Source organism: Protomyctophum bolini (assembly GCF_963924005.1).
Source record: "Protomyctophum bolini genome assembly, chromosome: 21".
NCBI lineage: Eukaryota > Metazoa > Chordata > Actinopteri > Myctophiformes > Myctophidae > Protomyctophum > Protomyctophum bolini.
The window spans coordinates 26,312,440-26,332,695 of NC_137882.1; the positions used below are offsets into that span (position 1 = coordinate 26,312,440).

A 20,256-nucleotide genomic window follows, 5' to 3' on the forward strand; every position below is an offset into this window, starting at 1 on the left:
CACTGATGCATGGATGGATGGATGGATGGATGTGTGTGTGTGTGTGTGTGTGTGTGTGTGTGTGTGTGTGTGTGTGCGCGCGTGTGTGTGTGCGTGCGTGTGTGACTGTGAAGTGAACGACGTTATAGAACGTTAAAAAAAAACCCTGAACGATATCCGTCTGTGTGTTTCCGCCGTCAAACGTCTCTCTGACTCTCTCTCTCTCTCTCCCTCTCTCTCTCTCTCTCTCTCCTGTGTGTATATTAACGACGGTCGTGCGCGTTCACGCTCGTGCGCGCACACGACACGCCGACGAAGGTATATAGTCTGCCTGGCAGGCTGGCTCGCGTTTATAGGCTGCTGCACGTGCACACGCGCAGTGACCGGGGGCGGGCGCGAAGAAGACCACACGCATGCGCGTGCGCGCACGCACACACACACACACACACACACACACACACGGCAGTGCACCCCCTCTCTCCACATATACACCCACACCAGTGTCCTTTCCGAGTAACTCACCTTCATCTCTCTCTCTCTCCCTCTCTCTCTCTCTCTCTCTCTCTCACACACACACACACACACACACACACACACACACACACACACACACACACACACACACACACAATAGCCTAAACACTGATACATTACAATACAAATGTATGAATGTGTAACATTCATTGTGCAATTAAAAAACGATATGAATCAAACAGGGGTCTCTTCGGCATCTTTAGGCCATTGAGGAGCCCTATTTCTCATATACATGAGCAACTGGCGGCCCGCCGGCCCGCCGGCCCCCACTTAAAGCGTCCCGCAGGTTCATATTGGAACATTGATATATTATTGATTTCACTATAGTGTTCAAATGTTATTGTCTTTTTTATGACCAATGTATTTATATTTAGTTATAGCCTATAGGTTATATAAAGTTAACATATAAATGCATTTGAAACTATAGATAAAGTGCCCATCGGCACAGGTCTCCACCAGGGCAGGTCAGGTTGTGGCTTCCTGGCGGCGCTATAATAGGCCAATGTGAAAAGGGTGCCATTTATTCTTGCCTTGGATGGCAATTGGATGATTTGAGGCTTTTTGTTCAAAACGGGCCAATCCTGCAAACGTTGAAAGCCATTGTTAGCCAATTAGGATGGAAAATGATATATCGGACAGATCCGTCTTGAACACATGACTATAGAGATATGTAAGCCTGCAATCAGTGCAGAATCTGAGAAATCCAACAGACTCGTCTTGATCACATGACTACAGAGATCATGTGGACCGATTTGCGTGAGATTTGGATGAAATCTGTGCGACTAACATAAGCAATGTGTTTTGCAGAAATCGGCCTCATGGTGGCGCTATAACCGGCAGATGTGGAGGGATGCAGAGACAATGTTTTTCCATGGCCTCTATAGGGAGTGAGCATACATAAGTTGTATATAGATCGATGCAGTTATAGCTAAAAACAGCTATATCTTGTGATATCTCAATACCAGTTTTATATATAGGCCTATATATATTGTGATTAGCTGATAACGGACGGACGGACGGAAGGACGGACGGACGGAAGGACACACGGACAGAAGGACGGACGGAGTGCAAAACATACTCTCCCCCCATGCCTTCGGCCTGGTGGAGACAATAAAACATACTCTCCCCCCATGCCTTCGGCCTGGTGGAGACAATAAAACATACTCTCCCCCCATGCCTTCGGCCTGGTGGAGACAATAAAACATACTCTCCCCCCATGCCTTCGGCCTGGTGGAGACAATAAAACATACTCTCCCCCCATGCCTTCGGCCTGGTGGAGACCATAATAGAGCAAAAAATAGCGTCTATTTTTGCTCCGTCAGTAATATACAATGTGGCCCTCTGTGAATGTGGAAATATAGTGGCCCTCTCCATCGTCAAAGTTGCCCACCCCCTGCCTTATAGCTAAAGACAGATGAAGCACGACCCCCATATTGTATAACAACATGTGTTGCAGACAGTATTTCAACCTTTTTCCCCCCAATTCATATCTTCATTGATATATTTAGCACACTTTATACAGGGCATGGTCATACACCTATATGAACTCAGTAAATGCATTAGGCCTAATATAGTAGCCTATACCCTATACATACATGCACAATTACAAATGACAATAAGCCAAAGGTTTGCATGCATAATTATATTATGATTACAAATTACATGATTGCTGTTGCAATGGACACATTTGTCAACATATAGTTGACATGCATGGTTAAATCTGATTACCAATTACATGGTAATGACATAGCCAACATGGTTCACATAGGGGTGGGCAACTTTGACGATGGAGAGGGCCAATATATTTCCACACTCACTCGAGAGGGCCACAGTGCATATTACCGTCGTAGCAAAAATAGCTGTATTTTAATTGAAAACCTGAATAATTTTTGCTATTTTTTTATTGGAATCCTGAAAAATTACCTTTTTATTGAATTTCAAATACATTTAGGCCCAGTTATAGTTATGTTAACTTTATGAACTGTTAACATAACTACGTTGGACACATAAGACAATATCATTTTAATACTAGTCATGAAGTACTATAGTCATTTTAGTCATGGAGTAATTAAACCGGGTTTGGAATTGTAACAGCTGAAATCAGTACTATATCAGTATTCTGATATTAACATGCGGGCCGCATTAAGTGAAGGTGGGGGCCGCATGTGGCCCCCGGGCCGCCAGTTGCCCACCCCATGCATGATTACAAGGATACCAAAGCTTCTACAAAAGAAAAGTATAGGCTAAACATGCAGGGGATAGACAAGAGAACGAAACAATAAAGTAATCGATGAGCCTATGTTGTTAGAGAATGTATACGGCAATAATTTGTGTGCGCATTGCGTGCGTCAGTGCGTGTGCATGGCATGCAGCTATAAGTGTGTTTACTTTAAACATGAATGCATATCATGATTGTACAGAACTCAGTGAGGATAGTTATAAGCCAATAGAATGTCTCAAGTCAAATACCTCTGTATTTGATACAACCTTTACCATGAAGGGTGAAGTTTAGAGTCTACATGTTTTATCATCTTTTTGACCTAAATTTAACAAAATCATCGGCCAAACCCAGTACCGCGAGGTCCAATTTCCCCGAAGGACCCCGCCTGAGAGCCAAGGGCCCCTGGGCCACGGCCCCACTGGCCCAATGGCTAATTTGGCCCCGCACAGACTACTACAAAGCATTTAACAGAAGCAACTTGTGATATCTTGTGATATCGGCCTATATATATATATATATATATATATATATATATATATATATATATATATATATTGTGTGTGTGTGTGCGTGCGTGCCATAGGCATATTTGACTGGTCAAAGGCCTTGTATCAATCAAAAAAGATTCCCAATTTCCCAAAGCAGATTCATTTTAAATTTTGATTATAACATTACAAGTTGTAACAAAACATAGCCTACTCTCTCCCCATACCTTCGGCCTGGTGGTGGTGGAGACAATAATGCCATGTTTGAGGAATATTTATTTATTTATAATATCCATATTTCTTTTATTTTGAAACCCAACGAACTGAACGGTGTTGTTCCGGAAAGGACGACAGCTGTTAGCAGCAGCTAGCAGTTAGCACTTAGCTTCTAAAGCTTGTGTTGTTGTTGTTGTTGTAGTGGCACCATTTAGAACCGTGTCTACCTCTATTTAAACATAAACACCACTTAATACCTTAGCACTTGTTTAATATCGCCATTTAATACCTTACTGTTGTTGTTGTTGTACAGGCGTACGTGTCGCATAGCGTAACGTACGTGTCGCATTGTTTACCAGTTTTATAAGTAACGTCTGCGTGTTGTTTTTGGTCACAAACAAACACTATCATGGAGCCAGTGGAAGTGATTAGCGACGCACCGCGGGTGAGTGTAATGTCATGTTAAATTCACTAACGTTTAGATTAGGAATAAATACATGTATGTAATAATGTGATCTGATTACAGTAGATGGCCCATGACATGTCTGGACATGTCGCCCAGTGGTCATTTAACTCAGTGGTTCCCAAAGTGGGGTCCGGGGACCCACAGGGGCCCTCGAGGCAGTTCCAGCGGGTCCCCAGCTAAATGATAGTTTGGAACCAAATGGACCCTTATGGCCTATGGGTCTGTATGTACACTCAGAGTTAAATGCATTAACATTGATTTTACAATTTAAATTGGGGGTCCCAGAGATATAAATGCCATTAAATGGGGGCGACGTCGTAGACTAATGCATGTCAAACTGGGGGTCCTTGAAATGGGTTGAGAATCACTGTTAGAGCCTTAAAAACTTATCTAATGGGGGTCCCTACATCCTTTCAAATGGGGGTCTGCAGGCTAATTAGTGTCAATTTAGGGGTCCTTGACATGCAAAAGTTTGGGAACCACTGATTTAACTAGAGCAGTGGCAACTCTCAGAGTAACAGATACATAGGCTATTTGAAGGATTTTCACTGTTAAATCATGTGAATTAATAAATGGTTCTTATTCTTGTAGTGGATTTGCTAGTGGGTAAACTTTGCCCTCTGGTGGCCATGTGCTATACAGGATTACCGATACATGGAGTGCTCCCAGACAATTGTGCTTGTTCCAGTTCTAAAGGATAAGTGGGGAAGCTGAAGTGAACAGCTGTCATGTCCAAAGTGACGGAGATTTGGTTTCAAGAAGAAAACTTGGCACTGACCTTTGCATATTTGCACTAAAATAAATGCTGGATAACTATAACAAGCACAGTTCCACTATGTGCATGTGTTTTATTGATGCGTCCAGACTCCAGAGCATTTGACCGTATTGATCATGAGAAGCTATTCATAAAATTACCTCCAGGTAGAGCCTTTGTGACACTGTGTGTGTGTGTGTGTGTGTGTGTGTGTGCATGTAATGTGTGTGTGTGTATGTAATGTGTGTGTGTGTGTGTGTGTGTGTGTATGTAATGTGTGTGTTTCAGAGCCCATGGGGGCGTCCCGTGCAGACAGCCAGCTGCTCTCTGACTGATGTGATGAGTGAAGAGCTCGCCAAGCAGCTGGACGATGAGAACTACGACCTGGAAGCACTGTCTAAGTAAGTAACCACGACCTGGAAGCACTGTCTAAGTACAACGTCCTTATAGAATGTTCAATGTTGATCATACTGTTCACTGAATGTCATCCATCCATCTTAAACCACTTATCCGTAATCGGTTCGCCGGGGGGCAACAGCTCCACCAGTGTTCCAGACGTCCCTCTCCAGAGCAACATTAGTGACTTCCTGGGGCATCCCGAGGCGTTCCAAGGCCAGCGAGTCGATGTGTTTCCTCCAACTGCGCCTTGGTCTGCCCCGGGGTCTCCTCCCAGTGGGACGTGCATCGAGGACCTCCCTATAGGGAGACGCCCGAGAGAGGCATCCTAACCAGATGCCCGAACCACCTAAGCTGGCTCCTCGTGTGACTGAACTTCTCACCCTATCTCTACGAATCTGCAATCATTTTGACGATGCATGCGCACTGGCGCACCACTTATGTGCAGGCCTGTGTATAACATATGACCCTCTCCTCTCCCCTCCCCTCCTCTCCCCCCCCCCCCCCCCTCCCCTCCTCTCCTCAGTACCAGTGTAGACGTGTTGTTGTCGTGCACAGACACAGAACCAGAGACGGACAGTGACCTCATGATGGCCCAGATGCTGCAGATGGAGTTTGACCGCGAGTTCGACACCCAGCTGCGTCTGGAGGAGAAGAAGCTTAACGGAGACAGCAAGGGTGAGAGGACGGGGACCGGGGGACGGGGGCGTGTCCAAGCAGACTATAGTTAACCCTTTTAGGCCTGATTTTAAAGATTTTTCTAAAATCTACAAGCTCGTAGCGCGCCACCGACAGACCCGATAACTTACGACCCGATGCGGATTTCTTTTTCTACTTTTAACCGATAAAATCTGTTATTGAAAGGCAGTGTTTTTCAACCCTTTTCATACCCAGGTCAATTATGTATTCATTATGTAATTCATTATGTAATTATGTTCACGGACCACCATTTGATGAGATGTAGCCTCTCAAACACAAAACGTAGAATATTTTGATATTATTTGATAAGATTTTGTCAACAATTCCATGCTGTATTGATGTGGTACCATTAGGGAGAGATAACAGGCAAACCCAACAAAATAACACTTTTTCCCCCCTCTACATTCTGTGTAGGCTTCTTGTGAATTAAGTAATGCACATGTTTAACAACCATTTCACTCTTGAGAGTGTAAAATCTTACACTGTCAAGAGTTAAAGATCTATAATGGTCAACTCTCCATCATTTAGCTGTGGACCCCCTGGAACCTAACCTGACTTTGCCAGCTGGGGGCGGTATTGGGTAACCATGTTCCCCAACACCGCAACCATCTGGGATCTCTCAGGGAGTTGAGCTAACACCGAACAGCTCCTGTACCGAACCAATCAGCGTGAGCTAAGGGCGGGATATGTGCGAAACCGGATGTGAAGCTATATTGACACGTCAATATGATTGGTTGTGTTTGCACGCCCACACGGTGATAGACAGACGGTCCCATCCAATCATCTACCAAGTATCTTGAAAAAAATAAACAGCCCCGTCATCGAATTGCCTCCCGAGATCCCAGATCCCAATAAGCTGTGAAACAAACTTGTGTAGCAAGCTTCTTGGATCTGGCAGCCTCAGGTTACCTGGAACCCCCTCAAGCACCACTTTTTGAAAACGTGTGTGTGTGTGTGTGTGTGTGTGTGTGTGTGTGTGCGTGTGCGCACAGTTTCCATCTCCTTTGAGAACTACCGGATGGTTCATCCTTATGAGGACAGTGAGAGCTCCGATGACGAGGTGGACTGGCAGGACACCCGATATGACCCCTACAAACCAGGTACCATTCCCTCCCCCCTCAAACCAGGTACCATTCCCTTCCCCTACAAACCAGGTACCCTTCCCTTCCCCGACTCCTACTGCCTTGCTCAATGTGTCTGTTTGTTAGATACAGCCCCTACAAACCAGGTACCATGTTGCTCAATGTGTCTTGTTTGTTAGATGGTGGCGGCAGTGGCTTAGGGGTAGAGTCAGTGGCCGGATGGTAACCGCAAGGTCGCCAGTTCGAACCCGGGCTCCCCCAGAGTTGGTGTCGGAAGTGTCCTTGAGCAAGACACTGAACCCATAATTGCCCCTGATGTGCTGGTTGGGTGCCTTGCATGGTTTCCGCTGCCATCGGTGTATGAATGTGTGTGTGAATGGGTGAATGTAATGCACAGTCTCTGTAAAGCGCCTCGGATAGAGGCGCTATATAAAGGTTCCATTTGCCATTTATATAAATGCACCATTTAGATACAACCCCTACAAATCAGGTACCGTTCCCTTCCCGCGACTCCCACTGCCTTGCTCAATTTGTCTGTTAAAACATGCCCCAAAACGATGTTCATAACAATGTTATAAAAACAACGCATTTAAAGCCAGGCGTTTCTTCGGGCACCCTTTTACCTGTGCCATGCAAAAAAACTAGAAAAAACGACTAAATGCGGACCCTGTGACATGAACCGGAAGTATTAGCCGACGCTAATTTAGAAAAGAGATTAAAAAAAATAATCATAATGTAAATTAAAACATGATTGCTTGTGTTGCAGACGAGCCTCAGGTGACGTCCAAGAAGGGTTACATCGGAAAGGGAAAGAACATCACGACCAAACACGACGAGGTGGTGTGTGGACGCAAGAACGCTGCACGCATGGACAACGTAAGTCTGTCTGTCTGTCTGTCTGTCTGTCTGTCTGTCTGTCTGTCTGTCTGTCTGTCTGTAAGTAACCGTTGCATTCTGTATGTCTGTCTCACTGACTGTCACTCTCTCTGTCTCTCTCTCTCTCTCTCTCTCTCTCTCCCTCTCTGTCTCTCGCTCTGCAGTTTGCTCCATGTGTGCATGTGGGTGACGGGCTGATCATGGACCTGAAGCTGTCCAACCAGGTGTACAACTCTCTGAAGCAGCACTGCTACAGCGAGCAGAGACGCAGCGCACGGCTGCACGAGAAGAAGGAGCACTCCACTGCTGTGAGCGCACGCATGCACGCACGCACGCGCACATTCATACACACATACATGCAAGCAAACACATGTATGTACTTGCAAGAAGCACAATTCACACACACATTCACACATGCATGCAAGCACACACATTCAGACAAACCTGGGTCAACACAGCTAAACCATTTGTCTCTCTGTGTCCTTCCTCTCTGTCTCTTTCTGTGTGTGTCTCTCTGTCTCTCTGTGTCCCTGTCTGTCTCTGTCTGTGTGTGTCCCTGTCTGTCTCTGTGTCTCTCTGTGTCCCTGTCTATCTTTGTGTGTCTCTGTGTCCCTGTCTGTCTCTGTGTGTCTCTGTGTGTGTCCCTGTCTGTCTCTGTGTGTCCCTGTCTGTCTCTGTGTCCCTGTCTGTCTCTGTGTCCCTGTCTGTCTCTGTGTGTCCCTGTCTGTCTCTGTGTCCCTGTCTGTCTCTCTGTGTCTCTCTGTGTGTGTCTCTGTGTCTCTCTCCGTCATCCAGGAACAAGCGGTAGACTCTCGTACCCGCCTGCTGATGTTTAAGATGGTGAACAGTGGGGTTCTGGAACACATCAACGGATGCATCAGCACCGGGAAGGAATCCGTCGTGTTCCACGCCAACGGAGGGAGGTGAGACAGGCAGGAGGGAGGGAGTGGGGGGTGAGACATGCAGCACACAGCATGGAGGGAGGGAGGGAAAGGTGTGAGACATGCAGCACACAGCATGGAGGGAGGGAGGGAAGGGGGTGAGACATGCAGCACACAGGGAGGTAGAGAGGGAGGGGGGTGAGACGTGCAGCAATTTGCCTTTCACGAATATACTTCAATGTATCTTGAACGTGGTTAACTGTGAACAGCCGTGTACGACGTGGTGACAAAGTCGGTGAGGTGCAATTCTGAAAAGTTTCAGGTTGGAGGATTAAGGTTTAGGATTAAGCACTTCACGGTTGGATTAGCGGGTTTTAGGGGTTAGAGAGTTTTAAGCCTGACGTATACTTGGTCTGTGACAGATAATAGCAGATGTGCGCAAGCTTGTAGATCGGCTATTTTCAGGCTTACGTAGTAAAAAAAAACACAATTGCACCAAAATAAGAAAACATGCTAAATGGCTGATGTCCTCGCAAGCATAGTAATCTGTGCAAGCCAGTGTTGTTTTCGTCGACTACCTTTTTTCACTGACTAAAACTAAATAAAAACGAATCTATGATGACTAAAACTAAGACTAAATATACTGACAATTTCGTCGACAAATAAAAACTAGACTAAAATGTTAGGAAGGGACTAGTGGACAAGGGATCCAGTTTTATGCTGGGTTGCATGCTGAAAATAGCAGATATACAATCTCACAACGCGTCGCGCTGACATCAAGGCCTGTCAAAAAACATTTTAGTCGACTAAATATACTGTAGATTTAGTCGACTGAAATCGTATGACATTTAGTCGACTAAAACTAGACTAAACACTAGATTCTAGAACATTCCAGGCGACTAAAATGTGACTAAAACTAAGTGAAAACTATTCAAGAGACTATGACTAAAACTAAAATAGAAATTTGCTGCCAAAAACAACACTGTCTCCCTCCCTCCCTCCCCCAGCATGGAGGAGCAGAGCGTCCCAAAGGAGGTGGTGCTGAAGGTGTTCAAGACCACCCTCAACGAGTTCAAGAACCGCGACAAGTACATCAAGGACGACTACCGCTTCAGGGACCGCTTCAGCAAGCTCAACCCCCGCAAGGTCATCAAGCTGTGGGCCGAGAAGGAGATGCACAACCTCGCCAGGTTAGGATCGCATTCTGACCTGAGATCAGATTCATACGAGGTTTCCACTGGACACACACTGGTCTGATTAACCCCATTCTGACCTGAGATCAGATTCTAAAAATCAAAAATAGCAGACCTATATAGAGCGTCGCAGTCCCACCAACGACGAGTGGCCCAGGAAATGAATCCCTATGCATTTTTCCCATAGGCTTTTCTTAAAGTATTTATTTAAAGATGGTTACGCCGCGGACAAAGCCAACTCGGATCGTGACAAATCATGACAATGAACACAATGTTTTGGGCCGATCAAATAATTTATAAGAAGAAAAACAAAACAAATAGTGTTGTCTCCTGCCTTTATTTTCTTCTTTCTAATGATTTGATCGGCCCAAAATATTGTGTTCATTGTCATGATTTGTCACGGTCCGAGTTGGCTTTGTCCGCGGCGTAACCGTCTTTAAATAAATAATTTAAGAAAAGCCTATGGGGACAAATGCATTGGGATTCATTTCCTGGGCCACTCGTCGTTCTGAAAGGGGGTGGGACTGCGACGCTCTAAAGACAAAGAACAGAACAGGAATTAATCATAAAGGAGGTAAAAAGGGAAAAGAAACATATAGTGGGGGGGAAAAGGGGGGAGGGGCCTCAGGCCCTAGTGGCGTCATACAAATGTCTCTTGTTTTACTGTGTGCATTGTGTGTGTGTGTGTGTGTGTGTGTGTGTGTGTGTGTGTGTGCGCAGAATGAAGAAGGCGGGTATTCCGTGTCCAGAGGTGGTGCTGTTGAAGAGGCACATCCTGGTCATGTCCTTCATCGGTGAGGACCACATCCCCGCCCCCAAACTGAAAGACGTCCGGCTGGGAGCCGAGGACATGAAGACCGCCTACCACCAGGTCCTGCATGTAAGACAAACCTATAATACACCTACCACCAGGTCCTGCATGTAAGACAAACCTATAATACACCTACCACCAGGTCCTGCATGTAAGACAAACCTATACCGCTGTGTGCAGTATATACACCTACCATCAGGCACTGTGTCAAACCCATTGAGACCTGAGATCTAGATTCTATAAATGTTCCTAAATCCTAACGGTTTTCTGAAGAGAAAAACAAACCCGTGTTTCTATCGGTGGACCTCGAGCCTTTTCATGTCGAGGATCCCCCAATTAGCCCTTCGCTAAGTCCCTCCCCCCAACCCCGTCCTTGTCCAATAGGAACGTTGGCAGCTAAGAGACCGGTCATGCTGTCCTTCTTACCCACTGAGATGCATGTTAAATGACGGGATTTCTCCATATAAACAATGGCTCGTTTCCGAAGCAAAACCTTCAAAACGTCTCATAAATCTAGTCAACCAGGCCTGCAGTATAGGCTATGCACACGCAGATCTGACGCACCAGAGGTCGACATGTGGATACAACGGTCGGACATGCAACCTACCTCAAATCCCTAACCATAACCATAACCGTTATGGTTTGGTTAGAGGTTTGAGGTATATGTTGTGGCCGGGCTAACGGCCGTAGGACCAATACGGATGTCGGAACTAAAGCCTGTACCTGAACATTTTCCCGTCATAGTTTTAGTCGACGGAATCCTGTACACTCGTATCGGTTGTTTGTCACGATCATGCAATTTTACTTGACAATTACTTGGAAATAAAATACAAATTATACAACACGTTGTGTGCACTGCCCACACAACACTTTTAAAATAGTAACCCAGGGTGCCCACTTTTTTACATTAATTTATTTTTGACATTTTGACTTTTTTTTTTATATAGCGGGATTTCCCAGGATGTCTGTCTGTGGACGTCTTGGGCACACAACCTGTTTTAACCCATTTTGGGCAGGAACCCCTTTTGGTGTTAGCATTATGTTATGCTTTAGCGGTTTAAAAATAGCAGATCTACAAGCTCATAGTGCGCCACTCGGTGGCACGCTATGAGCTTGTAGGTCTGCTATAGGTCTGCTTTAGAGCTTGTAGTAGGTCTGCTATTTTTTGAAAAATCGAAGAACGACTGACATAGAAACATAGCTTTTTCAGAAAACTGTAATTTTTAGAATCTGATCTCAGGTCAGAATGGGTTAAATTAGTGTACTGTATGTCTCTGTCTCTCTCTAGATGATGCAGACTCTATCAGCAATGTGACTTGATGTCTCTCTCTCTCTCTCGCTCTCTCTAGATGATGCAGACTCTCTATCAGCAATGTAACTTGGTCCATGCCGATCTCAGTGAATATAACATGCTTTGGCATGATGGCAAGGTACTGTCTGTGTGTGTGTGTGTGCGTGTGCGGTCGATCTACAAGCTCATAACGTGTCATATGAGCTTGTATGTAGATCAGCTGTTTCATATCTGACCTGTGCAACTTTTGTTTATGAATCCTAAAAGCCAAGCGAAAATGTATTTTTTTCCCCCCAGTCTATGTCCCAGTGTTCAGACGTGAAACACAATTCAATCGTTAAAGCACAATTAACCATTAAAATGTCATGACGGTGACCATGTGTGTAGGTCAGTGGTTTTCAAGTTTTTCATCATCCGTCTTTTGAGCCACGGACCGCCATTTGCTATTTAGCCTCGCAGACACAAAACTAAAGAATTATTGGCTATTTCCCCTACCATAAACCCTCAATGAATTGCATTTAATTTAATGGGGCTATGGGGTGTTATGCTAATTTGCTTATTTCCATAATATGTATAGAGGGGGAGGTGCGTGTGTGCGTGCAATTTTTTTACGTCACACTATCCGTGTTTACTTCATTGGCCCGTTTGACCGTCAAGGGTTCAGCCTCCAGGAAGAAACCCTAAATACAAAGTTATTACACCATTGGACATAAAAACGACTCCAGGGTGTCTAATGAAGTACTGTAACCCTATAGACACATGAAAAGCTGGAAAAATACAAAAAATGTGGCACTCCATCTTTAATGTTCTTGTATCACAGGTGTGCGTTAGTAGTGTGTATTTAACACATTTTGTACATAATACGTCCTGAAACGTCATAAGGATTGGAACCGAGAGGTGCCTTAGACGTCTGTGGACGTCCTAGCGACGTCCAAACGACGCGGGGCGAGATAATAATATTCAGAATAATTACTTCTTTTTTTTTTGGCATTTCGCTTTTCGCTTGCCGTATGCTAACGCTCTGTGAAACTATTAGCTTGTCATTGACTCCCATGTTAGCGCGGCGGAAAGAATGACTCGTATCTCCTCATCCAGGGCGCTCTCCGTGGTGATGAATGGATCGATATGCTGGCGCTGCGTTTCTGCTCCTCATCCGTCTCTCCCGCAAAATATGAACTCTTTTTGTAGCGTATATAAATATATTAAGATGATCGGAGATTGTGATGGCACTTTGTCAGTCAACTTTTTTAAGAAAGTATTTCCGGTTCATGGCTTTCAAAATGGAAGCGATCACTGCTCTGGCGATTACTCCGGCGCAAGCAACGCCTTTATTTTGATGCAGTTCCGGTACTAAATGTGTTAATGTTCTTGTATCACAGGTGTGTGTATTTAATGTTCTCGTATCACAGGTGTTTGTCATAGACGTGAGTCAGTCGGTGGAACCGAAGCATCCTCATGGTCTGGAGTTCCTCTTCAGAGATTGCCACAACGTCGCCACGGTAAACCAAATATCCCTTTGTTATTGTTTGACTTGAATTCAAATGGCTTTTATGATCTTTTATCTGCGAAATACCAAATGCACAATAAAATGACCTGATACAAAACGAGAGAGGTAGACGGAACACCTCAACCAATACAAATTGGCCGCTAGAATTACCTTAATAGAGAAAATACATCATAAATAAAATTCTGAAACCATATATAATATGCACTGCGTACAATGAAAACTCTACATTTCCATTTCCCAGCCATTCAGTTGTAAAAAAAAATAACAACCAAAACCCCCCTTTTTAATTTTTTTAATTTAAAAACATATATAATTTTGGGACCCCCCAAAATAATTTTGGGACCCCCCCGAGGGGTCACGACCCCCAGGTTGAGAACCCCATGCTATGAGCTGCTATAGTGTCGGCCTGAAACATTTTATCACTACTTTGTGTATTTTTGTTGTCTGTGTTCTTTCTTTCTTTTTTTTGTAAATTAATCAATCAAAAGTAGCAGAACGTGCCGCGTTTCGAGCTTGTAGATAATTATGCTTCTTTCCATATATTTTTATACTAATATCTATACTGTAACAACACACATGTTTTTGAAGAAGAATTTGAAGTTCAGGATTGAGAAAGCTTTTTTTTCCTTTTTTTTTTTTTTAAGAATCTGCCTCAGGTCTAAATGGGCTAAGCTAGTTACGCTAAAGCAGTGAGCACTAATATTATGCACAACCTGCCAACGCAAATAAACACCACGTGTTTAATAACTGTGTGTGTGTGTGTGTGTGCGTGCGCAGTTCTTCCAGAAGCAAGGCGTGTCGGAGGCGATGAGCGTGTACGATCTGTTCAACTCGGTAACGGGATTGAACCTCACCGTCACGGAGGACGACGAGGCCGAGTTCATGTCCCAGGTCTGTATGCACATGCACGCACGGACACACACACACAAACGCATGCACACAGAGATTGGCGAAGTGTCTGTTACTAGAATCTCACGAGCTTGGCGGACGTCAAACGGTCCGTGCTGCTGTTGTTTCTCTGTGAATGTTGCGTGTCCGAGTGAGACACACACACACACTCAAAGCGTACATTTTGAACGAAGGCAGACAGCGATGTGTCTTTGTGGCCACGAACCGTGTTCGTTCCGTCTCTCTCTAATTGGTTATTGAATGCAGCTTGCGCCCACCAGAGATAACTTTAGCTCTCTCTCTCTCTCTCTCCAGATCGTAGCTCTAGAGAAGCGTAATGAAGACCACGTCCAGAGGAAAGGAAAGAAAACCTTCTCTGTTGCCCTGGACGACCATGACGACGACGACGACCACGAGGGTGACGATGGCGACTAAATGCCGACGACGGCCATGTCGGAAGAGAAGGAAACAAAAAGTATCCTGACGTCAGTCGGGACCACCTGTCACACTCATACCGGGGGAAACCCCCGTAATGGTTGTACGATTCACGGCTTCATCGTAAAATAATAAACAGAGGAATGTTCATTTTAACGTTGATTTTATTTATTATTCTCCCCATTTTGTCTATTTCACTCACACACACACACACACACACACACACACTGCTGCGTAATAAATAAATAGTTACAGCATATGATAAGAACATGTGTACTAACCTTACAATACTAATGACATTTACAACCGCCCATCATAGATCAATAAACAAAGGACAATAAATATATATAAATAGATAAATAGAGCACTATACTAACTTGTACTCATTACAAGCTTCACATGCATTTATTTTATTTATTTTCATTTGTGTAAAAACTGCCCTTGTCAATTGAAAACAGAACAGCCATGCTGGAGACAGTGTGGCCACAAGGAGGCGGGCCACGTCGCTCATATATTCTGGACTCAGAAATACTGGCAGGATATCCACTACACTTTGGAGACCATTCTGTGTTTTAACCCATTCTGACCTGAGATCAGATTCTAAAAATATCTTCTACATCCTGACAGTTTTCATTCTGACCTGAGATCAGATTAAAAAAATGTCTGACTTGTTCCTTTTTATTGCTGGGAAATATCCCTGAAGAGTTTCTAGTACATGATAAATATTTTATTTAATCAAGATCCTCTTAGCAACAAGTAAAGAAAGCGATCACACGACATGGCCATTCAAAGTCCATTTTCTGGCAGGAATGAAGGGGGAACTGATCATGGCAGGTATATACTGATAAGGCCAATTCCTCTGGGAAGAGTGCAGCATATGGTGGCGGTTGCCATTCTCACACCAGTCTGAGATGGCTTCCCAGGCTGTGAATAAAATTGATTTAATTTAGTAATAAAGTCTCATAAAACGTCATTAATTCTGCTTTTGGTTTGTTTGTCTCAGAGGCATACTTACGCTGATGTGTCCCCCTTTTTTTGGGAGCAAAAACACTGGCATTTATTTCATGGTTGTCCTGCAGGCTCCAACTGTATCCCAGCAGTGGTGTTTGGTGGATATATATAGCACTGCATGAATCAAACGTGTTTTATTAGTGTCAAACATAAGCAAGCACTGCAGCCTAGGTTCAGAATCTTTCTCAAACAGGTGCTCTTCAATGAAACGGGTATATCATTTATAAACAAACCCCCTCAGACTGTCGAGTGAGAATAATCCTTATAGGCACACCGTCTTCAGGTGAAAAGATATACAGGATATGTTTATTGCCGAGCACTGAACACTTCAAAGTGTATGAGGCCGACGACAGAATGCTTCAGTATTCTTCTCCCTAGACTCGTGTGTGTGTGTGTGTGTGCTCGTGCATGGCAGCACAGAGGTGAAGCACTGGAGAACGCCGATGTTTGTATGAAATATTAACAACCGTGTGTGTGTGTGCGTACCAGTCAGTGGTTAACCCATTTAGGCCTGAAGTCAAAATTAAAAAAATGTAATGATATATATTCAAAGATTTGAGGCACATTTTCACGATTTTTCAAAAATAGCAGACCTATACAACTATGATACCTGTAACTCTGTCTGTAAATCCATCTGGTTCATCTTATGTCATATTAAGAGAAGGCACTGTCAGTGTTTAATACACCCAAGGCCAGATTTACTAAGCCTTTTGGGCCTCATTTTGGATACTGTATGCACTTAAAACATGAATCATTGCATTTAAGATGCCAGGCACTTTGCCTGAGTGTGCAATATGACCGTCAGTGTTTACAACAGTATACCAAACAGTGAACGTATGTTGTTAGTGCAACATACTTTCATTGTATCAAAGCTGTTGCCTGTTGATCAGACCAGGCACCATGTTTTCTCTGAAGTGTCAGCCTGCACAGAGATCACCTGGAAAACATTTCAAACAGAAGTAGGTAGAGTTTGTACTAACTTTTCAGTAGGTATAGCTCATTTTGGGTGAATATTTATGAATGACTTTATGAATGGCAAAATCATCATTGATTTGCTTTTTGTCCTATATTCAGCTATAGTGTAGATTTTGACAATTGACAATTAATGGAGAAGTTACGTCATATGTGTCTGAGCAAATTGGCTATTACTGTATGTCCTAACACAAACATTAAATGCCATTGACAATAAGTGGAGAAGTTATAGTCATATGTAGACTAAATTTGATTACATTCCCATTGACATTACAATGGATGGAGAATTTACGTCATATGTGTCTGAGCAAATCTGTATTTTTATGTCCTACACAATGATTCAATTCCCATTAATGAATAATGAATGGATCATTTTCCGTCATGTAGATGTGCAAATCGGCTATTTCTTTGTCCTAACACAAAGTCTCATTGACAACAAGATTTCCATACGTTTTGTTTTACATCATGAATATGTATGATGATAAGAGGCGCCATCTCACTTTCACACGGATGAGATTTGTATTTGGTAATTGATGTGATGTACTGTAACATCCCATCAGTAAATGTACTCACTGTATCACCAGGCTGTTGTTCCCGACGATGACAGTCATGGTTTACACAGTGCCTTTTACAAGGCCTTTATCAATCAATCAATCAATCAATCAATCGGCCAACCTGAAGGCCAGCCTCCCACCACATCGCCTGTTGGATGAGTCCCCACGTCAGAACACTAGAAGGCGATGTAGAATGAATAGGTATAAGAACATTGACATCATTTTAATAGCAACGCTGAGAATGAAGCTTCACAAAGCCATTAACTGGGTCGTTCATATAGAGCGGTGGTTCTCGACCCGTGGGTCGCAAACCCTCGGGGGGGGGAGGGGGGGGGGGGGGTCGCCACATTATTTTGGGGGTCCCCCAAACTGAATGGCTGGAAAAATGGAAAGTTTACATAATAGTACACGTAGCACATGCATACACCTTCCCTAATGATTATATCCGGTTTCAGTATTTATTCATGGTGTATTGTCTCTATTATTAAGGTTATTGTAGCAGTCAATGTATATTGGTGGTCGGGAGGGGGTCCCCGAGACGTTGCCAAAGCATTTTCGGGGGTCCCCGGCCAAAAACGTTGAGAACCCCCGATATAGAGTGTGAGGCCCAGAATGGATGTCAGAACCTCTGTTACCACGGCCTCATTTCGTCATTCTGATTTTAAGCGCACTAACGAAACCATACAAACTATTAACCAACTATACATTTTCATTTCAAGGCACCTTTAGGGACAGCGCGGCGGGCATTTTGGGAGGATGATGCTGCAAGTTTCAGCACCGTTCAAATCCAGGATTTCATGTTGGATTCCGGTGTTTGGGAATGTTATGGCATCCAGGCGCCTGCATGCTGAGCGTCCGGTACTCCGGTCGGATGGCATGTGGAATTTCATTTCTAGAGTGTGTTTAAGATATTTTTCAAAAGTTTGTACTTTGTTGTCTCTCTCTGTGAGTATTGAGTAAGATGTACTATATATTATAACAAGACCTATTTTCACCAGTGCCTTATTATTACACCTTATCCCTAAAATTCTTTGCCATTTTTTTACTATTTTGCAGCACATTTCTTTGTACAAATAGCTGATCTACAAGCTCACAACGTGTCGATGTAGATCGGCTAGCTGAACCATTGAACAAAAACATGGTAACAAATCATATACATACAAATAGTCATCATGAATCATAAGCTAAGAACGTTTCAGATTTAGAAGGATTTAGAAGACTTTCTTGCGTTTAGAAATCGGCCTCAGTCCTAAATGGGTTAATAAAATAAAAAGCTCATGTTCTGCATGACTGCATCCCATGTCTCTTTACCGGTTGATGTTTTGCTGTAACTGCGATCATCAAAGTGGTGCCTGCCAGTTCTCTGGGACTGGTGCTGTTGGGAGAAGACAGGGTTTTAAAAACTGGCTGTTTGAAAAGTGATCCCTATTTACGTTTTATTATTGTTAATCATGATTACGATTAAAGGTATATTCAGTGATTTCACTTAATTCAAATACCTCTTATTTTTTTGTTTTGTTGTGATAATCCTCTCTACTATAGTGTGCTGACCATATAAGGAGTTCCTCCCTGTCCCCAGTTAACCCCTGGGGGTCAAAAAACCGTAGGTTTCGTTTTTGGCTCTCTATCCTGATTGGATGAAAGGCTTAGGTCCCAAAAAAACGAAACCTAAGGTTTTTTGAGTGAAATCACTGAATATACCTTTAATATATTGAGGATATGAGATCCTGTTTTTTTTTTTTTTTACCAGTCGAGCGCCTGCTGTAAGTGTGGTCCATATGTGTATTGGTGTTAGCACAGGGGTCCTCCTCACTCAGTACATCAGGCACTGCGTTGGGCAAAAGACGCCCGTTATGTTGAAACTGGGCACTCGAAAAGTGTTTCTAGTTTAGGAAGAAAAAAAAAAGAAGAATAGTGAACTTTTCCAAGTTATTGACAGACACTGAAATATCTTTTGTGTGTTTTTGAGTGGTGCAACCACTCCAAGGAACAGCGATGTCCGTGACGTTCACCTATGTATATGACGTTCACCTACCTATGTATGTGACGTTAATGAGCACCAGTATGATGAGCACCAGTAGGGGGCGCTGTTTGCCAGAAACAGAGAGAGAGAGACAGTGCTGCAGTGCACTGGGGGGGGGGGGGGGGGGGAGAGAGAGAGGGGAGTTGCACCACTCAGTTCAGACGGGTGTGATTTTTACATACTGTCCTATACTCCTACTGTATACCTTACAGAGCCTTGATCCAGGTGTGGGTTTCCAAAGGGTGTAGCCATCGCACCCAGCCCTTTTAATGGCCTTTACCCACTGTTGGCTCCTCACCGGGTCATCAGGAGGAAATCTATAAAAGGACCCCGTCCGGGTCTTACATTTCGGTGCCGCACAGCCAACCATTGTGACTGTAATATGTGTGTGAAAAGACGCATTAGATAAAAGACAAAACAATGTGGACAGTTGAAGAACATATAACGTTGCATTCTGAAGACTGCGTTGACTTGACCACACTTCATGAATTAATTGTTTTTCTTTCCTCTGTCCATTCATAACGCAAATGACCAATGTCCAGTGGTAAGTCAATGCTACTGTATATGTCAGTGGTGCAATGTCAGTGGTACTCAATGCTATAGGCCTACTTCAGTGCTTTTCATATCAGGGCCCATTATGTATTGGGCATTTGAGCTGCGGACCACCATTTGAAGACATTTAGCCTCTCTCACCCAAAACTTGCAGATTTAATTATTACAAAACAGACCCTATCCATTTAAGACCTATTTCTGCTTCATATGTTAAACAATAGCTAATAATAATAATAATAATAATAAAGGTATCCTATCTATATGCCCTATGGTATTTTTTATAGGCCTATTTCTTTCTACATTGTGGTATTGATACTACAGTATATACTAGTTCAACTATAGCCTTGGAGTATAGGCTACTTATAATTTCTTCCACCACTGCTGACCTATAGCCCTAGAATTGTGGACTGTGCATATAATAGATTTGGGC

General features: G+C 43.6%; 1 protein-coding gene across 1 annotated transcript; it reads left to right on the forward strand.

Annotated features, from left to right (window-relative positions):
- Positions 1–3,563: 3,563 nt before the first annotated feature.
- riok3 (RIO kinase 3 (yeast)) lies at positions 3,564–14,870 on the forward strand. Its single transcript, XM_080794243.1, has 13 exons — positions 3,564–3,880; positions 4,944–5,056; positions 5,578–5,729; positions 6,743–6,850; positions 7,599–7,708; positions 7,873–8,016; positions 8,504–8,631; positions 9,597–9,779; positions 10,503–10,662; positions 11,943–12,023; positions 13,294–13,383; positions 14,169–14,282; positions 14,595–14,870. Exons 1-13 carry the CDS (start codon positions 3,845–3,847, stop codon positions 14,712–14,714), a joined length of 1,539 nt encoding a protein of 512 aa, XP_080650369.1. The 5' UTR covers positions 3,564–3,844; the 3' UTR covers positions 14,715–14,870.
- The last annotated feature ends 5,386 nt before the right edge of the window (positions 14,871–20,256 follow it).

What these genes read in the sequence shown, in the direction of transcription:
- riok3 (XM_080794243.1), top strand. Translation starts at nt 3,845, where the DNA reads ATGGAGCCAGTGGAAGTGATTAGCGACGCACCGCGG. An exon ending in AGAAGGAGCACTCCACTGCT is followed by an intron (nt 8,017 to 8,503) that starts GTGAGCGCACGC and finishes TCCGTCATCCAG; the next exon opens with GAACAAGCGGTAGACTCTCG. An exon ending in ATTGCCACAACGTCGCCACG is followed by an intron (nt 13,384 to 14,168) that starts GTAAACCAAATA and finishes GTGCGTGCGCAG; the next exon opens with TTCTTCCAGAAGCAAGGCGT.